This window comes from Asterias amurensis, chromosome 17 (genome assembly GCF_032118995.1).
Source record: "Asterias amurensis chromosome 17, ASM3211899v1".
Lineage (NCBI taxonomy): Eukaryota > Metazoa > Echinodermata > Asteroidea > Forcipulatida > Asteriidae > Asterias > Asterias amurensis.
The window spans coordinates 16655706-16668339 of NC_092664.1; the positions used below are offsets into that span (position 1 = coordinate 16655706).

At 38.5% G+C, this 12634-nt stretch overlaps 1 protein-coding gene across 2 annotated transcripts in view; it reads right to left on the bottom strand.

The window, feature by feature from the left end:
- LOC139949831 (gamma-2-syntrophin-like) overlaps nucleotides 1–12634 on the bottom strand; it is a 62283-nt gene that overhangs the window by 15441 nt on the left and 34208 nt on the right. For both annotated transcript variants that reach the window (XM_071948372.1, XM_071948373.1), the window contains 5 exons: nucleotides 11726–11857; nucleotides 10251–10280; nucleotides 7898–7954; nucleotides 6348–6405; nucleotides 140–183 (listed from right to left, as the gene is read on the bottom strand). In XM_071948372.1, the coding sequence (XP_071804473.1) occupies nucleotides 140–183; nucleotides 6348–6405; nucleotides 7898–7954; nucleotides 10251–10280; nucleotides 11726–11857 (321 nt within the window). The remainder of the gene's footprint in view (nucleotides 1–139; nucleotides 184–6347; nucleotides 6406–7897; nucleotides 7955–10250; nucleotides 10281–11725; nucleotides 11858–12634) is intronic.

The window sequence follows — 12634 nt, forward strand, 5'->3', positions numbered from 1 at the left end:
AAGTCGTAGCTGAAAAGTTAAATTTCACCTTGGTCAAATAACGCAGTATGGGAAGCTTATGTCACAAAATGTTTATCACAAAATTGCTAAGCATGCACATCGTATCTTCTAACGAGTAACAAAAAAGTAACAAATTTACCTTTAAGATTGCATCCCCAACGAACAGGCCACCAGTCTGGTCAGCTGAGGGTCAAAGGTTACACGAATATCATTATTATTAACAATTACATGTGAAGTGTGCTCAGACAGAGTTGGGCAGTGAAGTTCATCATCAAGAAAATACCAATTTTCACAGGTCTGTTATTTTATGCTAATGTTGGGATACACCAAGTGAGAATACTGGGACCAATTTTATGGCTCTGCTTAACGTAAGCAAAGAGTCTGCACTTGCGGAAGCAGGGAATTCTGCTCTAACAGGCAAGCTGAGAATGAAAATCCTAAGCACAGAATTCAGTGGTAAGCAGTGCCATGAAATTGGGCTCAGGCCTTGGGCAATACCAAAAATGTCCTGCAGTCGATTTCACGAAACAGTAGGATTAATCCTAACTTAGGATTAATCCTAACTTAGGATTAATCCTAACTTCGGATTAATCCTAGTTAGGACAAGTAACCCGTCCTAACTTAGGATGAGTTCAATGCGTCCTACGTATTTGGATACGGAACTGAACCCGTCCTAAGTCCTAAGATTAATCCTAAGTTAGGAAGAGTTTGGTGAAATCGACGGCAGTGCCTTAAAATAAACTTCATTAAAGCCAAGCATCCTCCCCACCCCCCTTGACAGCTGATGAGAATATTTGTCCTGGGCAGCCATCCAATGAGGCATCACGGCGGTTCCCCACTAATAGCGTTGGACACCAGGCATGCGAACCGACCGTTCTGACCGCTATGTCACCTTGACTTGAATGCAGCATGAGCTGCACAAAGAGCAATAACTATTTTATGATATGTTGGAGTTACTTCCAAAGCCATCATACATGTATACCACAATAATAATAATAATAGTGGCTTCCCACACAGCATGCATATCCGTCAGTCAGTGACACTCAATGCGCTTCAACTTTCAGTATTTTTCTGCAAGGTATGAGGGACTACGTTTGAATTATGAGACCTAGTATTTTCCTGCAAGGTATGTGGGACTGGGTTTGAATTATGAGACCTAGTATTTTCCTGCAAGGTATGTGGGACTGGGTTTGAATTATGAGACCTAGTATTTTTCTGCAAGGTTTGTGGGACTGGGTTTGAATTATGAGACCTAGTTATTTTTCTGCAAGGTATGTGGGACTGGGTTTGAATTATGAGACCTAGTATTTTCCTGCAAGGTATGTGGGACAACGTTTGAATTATGAGACCTAGTATTTTTCTGCAAGGTATGTGGGACTGGGTTTGAATTATGAGACCTAGTATTTTTCTGTAAGGTATGTGGGACTACGTTTGAATTATGAGACCTAGTATTTTTCTGCAAGGTATGTGGGACTGGGTTTGAATTATGAGACCTAGTATTTTCCTGCAAGGTATGTGGGACTGGGTTTGAATTATGAGACCTAGTATTTTCCTGCAAGGTATGTGGGACTGGGTTTGAATTATGAGACCTAGTATTTTCCTGCAAGGTATGTGGGACTGGGTTTGAATTATGAGACCTAGTATTTTTCTGTAAGGTATGTGGGACTACGTTTGAATTATGAGACCTAGTATTTTTCTGCAAGGTATGTGGGACTGGGTTTGAATTATGAGACCTAGTATTTTCCTGCAAGGTATGTGGGACTGGGTTTGAATTATGAGACCTAGTATTTTCCTGCAAGGTATGTGGGACTGGGTTTGAATTATGAGACCTAGTATTTTCCTGCAAGGTATGTGGGACTGGGTTTGAATTATGAGACCTAGTATTTTTCTGTAAGGTATGTGGGACTGGGTTTGAATTATGAGACCTAGTATTTTTCTGCAAGGTATGTGGGACAACGTTTGAATTATGAGACCTAGTATTTTCCTGCAAGGTATGTGGGACTGGGTTTGAATTATGAGACGTAGTATTTTTCTGTAAGGTATGTGGGACTGGGTTTGAATTATGAGACCTAGTATTTTCCTGCAAGGTATGTGGGACTGGGTTTGAATTATGAGACTTACTCCTTTTACATAGCACCGTGTACTGGTTGACAAGGTGCTGTGGCACAATATTCTGCCAATCAAACCAGGAAAATCAGAGCGAACCTCTTCTCTTTTTGATTAGTGCATTGTTTTTTGTTTTTTTTATGAGACACTGATATTTAATAGATTGAATATTCAAATTGCAGATTATTCTTTCTGCGTGAACAAAACCACTCAAGATCTAAAAAATGTCGTCAGAATAACAAATATAATTTGTTAATTAGTTAATTTCTCTAATCCTTGCTAACAGTACCACATACAATTCTAACTACCTCTAGCCACCAGGATAGCTGGGTGGTCTAGTGGTTAGACATCTGCTCAACCAAGGCAACGGTCAGGGGTTCGAATCCCATCCGAGTGGTTCTTTGCTTCAATTCATTTCAATTCAATTCAATAATTTTATTTGTCCATCATTAAAAAGATAAAAATGGAAAATGTACCTGTCAAAACATGGATAAAAAGCTCCAAGAAAGAGAACAAAAAACACATAAATATTTATAAAACTATGATTTAAATATACACTTATTAAAGATAATTTAAAAAAACAATCATATCTTAACAAAAATACCGTATTAGCAAAAACTGCCCCAAACCTCTCCACTCCCACAAATATGATTCCCTAAATAAAAACGCTAAATGTTTGTTAACACCGATTTGCAACATCGTAACTTTATCCAGTGGATTTCTGAATGCCCCAAGCATGAAGCGACCAAAAGACCTTGGGTGTGAACACACATCTTTTCCACATTGTCTAAGTAATTCAATAGTCATTCATGCAAGAATAGCGTCAGAATTATACCGGGGTTTCCGACGACCCATTTCTCCTGACTGAATAAAGCAATTACCGATTCGTGTGTAATGTTAACTAGATAACAATGAGGTAAAAATAACTGCCGGTTCCGAGACATGCAGACATAGCCCTGCATCTTGCTTGAAATCAAGGCAGAATTTGTAAGACAATCAGGGAGATATTTATGCATTCAACATAATAGGGGAAAGTTTGTCCATATTCAGGAAGATTTTCAGATTTGTTCATCGGGGAACTTTCTGAAGAATCAGGAAGAAACATAGTATTCGACCTGCCTCTAGCTACCGGGCAATCTTGGTGGTCTATATCCAGCTGGTATGACACTGATCTAGAACTGCAAAGGTAGTGGGTTCGAATCCCAACTGAGTAATATGCCTGTGATTGTGTACTGAGAGTACTGGGTTTATGCAGTTCTAACACACATCGGTGTGTGTGGGTAAAAAAACATAATGACTATTCTATATCCCAGATGAAAATTTAACATCTATAAGATATTAATGGTTTATGATTTGATAATGAAATAAAAAGTTGCATCTCATTAAAGACACTGGACACTATTGGTCATTGTCAAAGACTAGTCTTCTCAATTGGCGTGACCCAACATAGGCATAAAATAACAATCCTGTGAAAATTTGAGCTCAATTGGTCATCGAAGTTGCGAGAAAATTACGAGAGAAAAAACACCCTTGTTGGACAAATTTGTGTGCTTTCAGATAAGAATAAAAGACTTCTGGCTAAAAGTCTTTTATTATTTTAGTGAGAAATTGCCTCTTTCTCAAAATCTATCCTACATGTACTTCATCAGAGGGAGCCGTTTCTCACAATATTTCATACTATCAACAGCTCTCCAATGCTTGTTACCAAGTCAGTCTTTAAGTTAATATTTGTTTTGAGTAATTACCAAAGGTGTACCTTCCCTTTAAGGTGATCCCCTGGCTGCCCTCCCAGGATGCATTGTAAATTTGGGTGTGGTCCCTCGCTACACCGATGCTCCTGATCAGCAATTTGAATGGCAGCCTAATAAGCCACACCACCTTTGAAACTATTATATGGTGCTATGTAAAGGAATTGGTCTCATAACATGTTCTTCAAGAGCGTAGCTCCACAATACCTTAAAGGAAAATACTGAATGTTGAAGCACCATGAGCGTATGTCATGTCAGTGAGCGACAGATATGAGCGCAATAAAAGAAGCCACTATCATTATTATTTTTTTTTTTTTTTTTTGGGGGGGGGGGGTATTCTAACATTTTATTTGTTTATTGCTCTCTAGCCAAACATTAGAAGCCACAATTATATTAATATTTTAAAACCAATCTACATGTATGACCCTTAATGTACTTTCTAAAATGTCACCTACATCTAAGGATTAAATGTCTGCCATGTAGCACAAAGGTTTGAGCATTAAGGTTTGAGCCTGTCCTCAGGAAGTTACTCCCCAGTCTCTACGACCTACAGGCAGCTTTTCCCCTCTTCACTCCAACGCTAAGCGGTTAATCCCAACTTACTTCTTATCAATACAAATGGAGGGCTTATACACTCCATGCTTTGTAGTAATTAGCTAAAGTGCCTCAGCATTGAAATTAAGTATTGCTCTTATTAAAGAGACACACTGCCTTGGATCGGTCGAGTTGGTCTTTGAAAAGCGTTTGTAACCGTTTTTTATAAAATGCATATGGGCAGAAAGATGTTGTAAAAGATGTTGTACAATGATCCACACAAACATGCCTCGAAATTGCGTGGTTTTCGTTTTACCTCGTCGACTAACACGGTCGGCCATTTATGGGAGTCAGATTTTTGACTCCCATAAATGGCCGACCGTGTTAGTTGGCACAGTAAAAGGAAAACCACGCAGTTTCGAGGCAAACTTGTGTGGATCATTGTATTCTACTTTTAAAACATCTTTCCAACCATGTGCATTTTATAAAAAACGGTTACAAACACTTTTTATAGACCAACTCGTCCGATCCAAGGCATTGTGTTCCTTTAAAGAGACACACTGCCTTGGGTCGGGCGAGTTGGTCAATGAAAAGCGTTTGAAACCATTTGTTATGAAATGCATGGTTGAAAGATGCCTTCAAAGTATAATTTAAATGATCGCCACAAATATACCTCGAAACTGCATGGTTTTCCTAATATGTTGGAACTAATATGACACGCCAAATTGTGGAGTCAAATTTTTTACTTCACACAAAATGGCCGACCTTGTTTGTTGACAAAATAAAAGGAAAACTGTGCAATTTCGAGGCATACATATTCTACTTTTTAAAACATCTTTCTAATGGATGCATTTCATCACAAACGGTTTCAAACGCTTTTCATAGACCAACTCGCCCGATCCAAGTCAATGTTTCCTTTTAATGTTCACCCTTTAAGAATACATCTTACTTGGGGGTGTGGGGGAGGGGGATAGAGTATAATTCCGTCTTGAGGTTGGGGAAGGGAGGAGAGCGACGCAGGGGGGGGGGGAATAATCTGCTCTAAGTACAGCCTTCTTAAGCCTGGCTCATACTTACTGCAAATGCGAATGCGATACAAATTTTGACGTCACAAATTCGCAACGATTAATTCGCAACAGTAAACTTGTGCTCAACTCCTGCGAAACATTTGCTGCAAAAACCGCCCTGTGACGCCAAAATTTGTATTGCATTCAAAGTCGCAGGACCAGGCTTTACTTATTCTTAGTTAATGTAGTTGTACCTGATTAATTGTGTACACTGTTAAAGGGAAGGTACACGTTTGGTAATTACTCAAAACAAAATATTAACTTAAAAACTGACTTGGTAATGGGCATGCATTGGAGAGCTGTTGGTAGAACACAACATTGTGGGAAACGACTCCCTCTGAAGTAGCATAGATTTTGAGAAAGAGGTAATTTCTCACTAAAATAATAAAAGGCTTCTAGCCAGAAGTCTTTTATTCCTATCTGAAAGCACACAAATTCGTCCAACAAGGATGTTTTTTCTCTCATCATTTTCTCGCAACTTTGATGACCAATTAAGCTCAAATTTTCACAGGCTTTGTTATTTTATGCTTATGATGGGATACACCAAGTTAGAAGACTGGTCTTTGACAATAACCAAACATGTACCTTCCCTTTAAGAGCACACTGCATGACACATGTGCATGATTTGTTACCAGAGGGGACAGCTGAAGTCTTTTATTATTTGAGTAAGAAAAAACCTCGATCTAAAACAATATGTTACTTCAGAGGGAGCCGTTTAACACAATGTTTTATACTATCAACTACCAATAGTGTCTAGAGCCTTTTAACACTGCCATTATGACTGAAGTACCTCGCGTCTTCATCAGCTATCGGAGTATTCAATACAAAAACCAGGCCGATGATGTTAGCAGGGTTAAAAATAACTTCCACTCGGTAAAAGAAAACCGCCTACCTGTTTGATCCTTGAAGATTCTTGACACTAAGATGGGAATATTGTGCTCCGAGCCTCCCTAAGTAGAAGAAAATCAAAATCTTAAATTAGGTCAAGTCTTAATGCATGAGGTACAGTAAAGCTGCAGGGGAACTTACAAAAGTGTTTTCAATTATGGAAATATAGAAAAACAGGGCCCAATTTCATAGAGCTGCTTACTTATAAGAAGCAAATATTGCTAAGAAATGTTCTGCTAAGCAAAACTAAGCAGGGTACCAATTGCAAATGATATATGTGGAATGCTATTTTGGCTGGTAACCTTATTCTGGTAAACATACTTTTATTGAGCTAAGCTACATTTTTTTAGTTTTTGTGCTCAAGCAGAGCGAAATTAGGCCCTTGGTCAAATTTAATAGAGCTGCTTTTAAAGCAACAAATATTGCCCAACATGTTTCTGCTTAGCCAATATGAGCAGGCTAGCTAGCAGTCACAAACTGTACAAGTGTTTTGGTAGTTTGGCTGGTAACCGTATAATAGTAGGCATTATTTTGATGTGCTTAGCTAATTTTTGCAGCTTTATGAAATTGGACCATGGTCTTAATGCATGAGGTACAGTAAAGCTAAATGAAAAGTACAAAAGTGTTTCTAATTATGGAAAGAGAAGACTTGGTCACAATATCATAGAGCTGCTGAAAGCACTCAAAGTAGCTAAGCACAATATAATAAAGCTTACAAGAATCAACCAGCCTACCATACACATAACATGTGCAATCTTTAACTGGTATTCTGCCTATACTGGTATTCTGTCCCTAAAAATTATCTGCTTAGCAGAAATTTCTACTGGAGCATTTCAAGGGCTCCGAGGCAAGGACCAGTGGGCATGAAGGCAACCGCCTTCGTTGTCTCCGTGAAGTATCAGGCCTGCGCATCTAATTCAATGCCCGATGGTGCTCCGGGCACAGATGGGTACTCATAGATGAACTCAATCCCATAAAATCAGCATAACATTGCGGACAAGACGCTGTACAGTAGCCAAGTTAACAACCGTGCCCTGAAGTTGATCCTGTTGATGATGAGTAGCAGGTTTATGCATTTTGACCTCGAGGTTTCAACCGTGGTTTCCAAGAGACTTCCAGAAGGGGACATCAATGCGATGTCGATACAACCAGCACAATAACGAAGGATGTAATAGATGGGAATTTGCATCAGGGATAAAGGATATTCATTTTGGTTTTAACCCTTATACACCGATGTGTGTTAGCACTGTATACTCAGTACTTTCCCGAACTCTGTGAAAAAAATCACAGGCATATTACATGGGTGGGATTCAAACCGATGACCTTAGGTAAGACACTGCTCTAGAATTGCAGAGCCCAAATTGTCACAGGTTTGTTTTTTTATGCATATATTGAGATACACCAAGTAAGAATACTTCCAAAAATATTCCCTGCCTTTAAGATGTTGAGATAAATACAGCCCCCCCCCCACACAGAAAACATACAATTACTTTTGGTGTTTAATTTAGGTCTGATACCTTTTGTCAGACCTGTTTTATCATTGGTATTACTAACCTTGATGCTAAGACCCAGACCTCCAACCTTGAGCCTCCTTAACTTCACTGTTCTTTCCTGCAATGAACAAAACAGGAAACATAAATAAATAAAACACTGACGTCCTTTGAACTAATCCTCATGACATTTTAATTATATCGCCTCTCAAGTCTTTATCCATCTTTACAGGTTAAAAAGCACTGCACAATGAACAGTGTAATTAGGCGATCTTCCCAACCTAATGAGAGATAGACAGGGATGGTGGAGCCTCAACATGATTCAGACCTCGGTCGACTAGAGAGAGAGAGAGAGTTTAGGCGATAACTATGACTAACGCAAGCTGGTCAACACATTGAGACCAATTTTAAACGACTCCTCTGTAAACTAAAGTAGTAGTCCCAGCCGATTTCCTACCTTCAGCCCAGGTAGTAGTTAAAAAGTGAAGGACAGTTCTTTTTAGAATTGAGAAGTCTCCCGAAATCCGAAGAATCTACTCCTCGGTAGTAGAATAAAGCAAGACAGTTCTCTAAGAACAAAAACTACCTGGCAAGTAGATACACACATGGTGTTACCAAATATGTATTGATACCTCACCATGCAATGCCTCAAATCCCATATAATTGTGACTGTATTATGATCAACTTGGATTGGCAATATTTACAATATACTTTGGAACGCAGAACGTACCTGCGCACAAGGGAAATGTTTAAGTTTGTGCACACTCCCTTTAATGCATTCACTTTCTTATTGGAAAGAATAATATTTCCAAGTCTAAGCAAGTGTGGAATAGTGAGCTTCCATTGTACCACGCTCTGATTGGGATCTTTACATCATCACTTCTTAATTATTTCTCCCCCAGGCAGCATTGAACCTCCTTCGTAACTGCAGTTCAGTTCAGGTTTTTTTTTCACTAGACATCATGGTACTTAAAAAACAACATGACGGTTTTAAAGGGTCTATGTACTTTTTAAGGACAAAAAACACAATGTCCACAGATTTACACTTAAACTTGCACAGTTTGAAGATAGTTGTAGTCGAAAGCTTCCATGAAAATATTACTTGCTGAGGTGCTGTAGTTTTTAAGAAATGAGTAATTTGAAATGAATTATTTTCATGACCTTGTTTTACTCATTTCTCAAAAACTACAGCACCTCGGCAACTAATATTTTAAGGTACGCTTTCTACTATCATTATCTTTAAACGGCGGAAGTTTAATGTAAATCTGTGGACATTGTGTTTTGTGTTACAAAAAGTACCAAAATCCTTTAAGGGAAGCTTTCTACCACCATTATCTTTAAAGACAGTGGACACTATTGGTAATTGTCAAAGACCAGCCTCATCACTTGTATCTCAACATATACATAAAATAACCAACCTATGAAAATTTGAGCTCAATCGGTTGTCGGAGTTGTGAGATAATAATGAAAGAAAAACACCCTTGTCACACAAAGTTGTGTGCTTTTATGCTTGATTTCAAGACCTCAAATTCTAAACTTGAGGTCTTGAAATCAAATTCGGGGAAAATTACTTCTTTCTCGAAAACTACGTCACTTCAAAGGGAGCCGTTTCTCACAATGTTTTATACCATCAACCACTCCCCATTACTCGTTACAAAGTAATGTTTTACGCAAACAATTATTTTGAGTAATTGCCAATAGTGTCCACTGCCTTTAAACTGTGTAAGTTTAATGTAAATCTGTGGACATTGTGTTTTTTTGTTTCCTACAAAAAGTACCACCCTTTAAGTGGTGGGAGTCTCCTAAAAGCAAGCTTGTTGGGTGGAGACTTCCAATATTAATGTAAGGAAGCACTGAGTAAGGAACCTACAAGTATAACGAAACATTAAAGGAACACGTTGCCTTGGATCGGTTGAGTTGGTCTTTGAAAAGCGTTCTGTACCGTTTGTTATGAAATGCATATGGGTAGAAAGATGTTGTAAAAGTAGAATACACTGATCTACACAAACATGCCTTGAAATTGCGTGGTTTTCTTTTTAGCCGTCGACAAACACAGTCGGTAATTTATGGGAGTCCAATTTTTAACTCCCATAAATGGTCGACCGTGTTAGTTCACGACGTAACAGGAAAACCGTGCAATTTTGAGTGATACTTGTGTGGATCATTATATTCTACTTTTAAAACCTCTTTCCAACCATATGCATTTCATTACAAACGGTTTCAAACGCTTTTTTATAGACAAACTCGTCCGATTCAAGGCAACGTGTTCCTTTAATTACGTACACAAAGGACGACACTGAACAAACACAAACAGGACAACATAAAAAAAATAGCTGGAAAGGCTTGATGCACAGCGGCTTACAAACAAATAATTGAGTAGGTGACAATTGTCAAAGTTTTTTTTATGAAGAACTTACCTTGGATGAATCTACATCAGGGCCATTCAACTGAAAGGAAAGTCAAACAGTCATATTTAATACATGTACGTAGACAAGAAATTTGCAGTGGGATAGAGGATATTATTTGGAATTTACGTGTACAAAAATATGTGTTCATTTTTGCTGAAAAACATTTGTTTTGGGGTTTGATTGATTTCTTTTTAAATATACACATTTTTCCATACGATTGTGATACTGCAATTAGAAAATCAAAGACTTGATTGCATTTGGCTAAAAATATCCTACACAGATTCACAGTTCTATTATTACATAAAATGTTCCCTTCAACCAAGTTCCAATATTATTATTAGGATTATCTGATATGAAAATTGTATGCTGATCACAAAACGCAATGCCAGGACCGATACTTCAATACGGCAACGAAGGCAATTGCCTCCATGCCCCCTGGTCATTGCCTTAGTGCCCTTGAAATGCCCTTGAAGTAGAAATTTACAATTTTCTCAAAGGGTGCCCTTTACCAATGAGAAGATGCCTCAGTGCCCCTGCCCTTCCAAAACGAAGCATTCAGGCCTGCCCTGATATGAAATTGTATGTCGTTAAGAAAATGTAACGCACAACAAAATAAGAGGCTACTTGCACCTCTTGACCTTTACCTCAAAGGTCAACGAGCACTCTCTATTACAGCGCAGCTTTAACAATCCGCAGCTGTTCCCCTAGAGTTATCTGAAATTCAATTACTGGTTTTAACAAGTCTACCCGTTATTGCCTTTTGGGTGTCATTTTTGTTTGCCCGTTGTCTCTTGGGTTGGTTCATTAGATTAGCGTGTTTATCTACAACCAATAAAATGTCGTAGCGTCGTATTGATGTCGTCTAAGGTTTCTTAAACGCTTGTTATAATGGCTCTCTGCATGACAGAATGATTGCACCACGGCAGCGCACAGGTAGATGTGAAGGGCTTGCCCCTTAACACTAGCCCACATTACATTGTCTAATAATAACTGCTACGGGCTAGTAAACACCACCTCTCAATTTGCACTGTGGGCTACTAAAAACTGTGCAACCTACTTGTACTTGTTTAAAATGGTAATTATTCTTCCATTTAGATGTAATTAATACATTTTTGAATGTGTAAATTTATTTTTTAGTGTTTGAATAGTTGCCTATTATATTGGTTGTGATTGCTACCATTAATGCATCAGAAAAATACATTTATGAATACATGTTTAAAATCAGGGCTACAAAAACTTCCTGGGGGCAGGATAAACCCAGCGCTGTTTAGCCAGTAACTGCTTGGCAACGTTATATACCATGTCACATTTAAGACGCTGGACACCTTTGGTAACTATCAAAGACCAGCATTCCCACTCTGTGTATCCCAACATAACACAACAAATCTGTGGAAATTTGGACTCAAATGGTCATCAAAGATAAAGATGTCAAGCAGAAAATACTTATATGCCACAAGAGAGCTGAGTCAATCTAGCGGACTTACCTCGTCTATTTCAACGGGACTGACCAGGAATGTTTCCTCTCGTTGTAAGCTGAGAGATTCTTTGGACATTTGAACTCGGACCAGCTCTCCATCTCTCTGCCCGTCCTTCAGGCTCAGATAACCAGTTTTGACCTGTCAAACAAGAAATTAAATCATTTAATATTATTAATACTACATGTAGGTTTTTTAGCGCTTTATCAAACCCAAAGGGCGTATCAAAGCTGAGTTGAAACCTCGCATGAACCCAAGGTTTGTGAAGCTACACTACATAATTTGAAGTAGAGACTACATACTGTCCAACACCTTTATAGCAATAATGGTGAGTTCTTAAATGGTCTCAACAATTCAACATTACGACTAGCCTGACTCAGATATCGTCCAGCTGTTTAAGTGGTCTTAAGGTCGATATTACAAAGATAAGTCCTAACTTTGGACTAGTCCTTGTACTCTTCAGGAGAGTTAAAACAAATGAAGGCTAGTCCTAAGTTAGGACGAGTAACTAGTCTTAAACTCAAGATCAGACTAGTCTTAATTCTTTATGGTAAATGGTTCATTTAAAAACATTCAATAATTCGCGGTCCAACGACCGGATTGCATTCACAATTCTTTGCGAAATAATACACCCCCAACTCGTCCAAAAGCTTAATTAACAAGTGGGAATAAACTGTCTGTGAGTTCATTATCGACGCTGAATGTGGCTGAGACAGATCTAAGTTTCCCAATCAATGCTTTGCAGTAATTCATGTTCATTTAATTCACCTCATCTCTACATCCTTTAATCTAATTCTATGTGGCATTGTGGATCTGAACACAAATAATCCCGCAGGGGCGGATTGGATTGGAGAGGGGGGGGGGTAGGTTTCAGAATCACCCAGCCTCACAATCTGACCTACTTTATACAAATTTTCT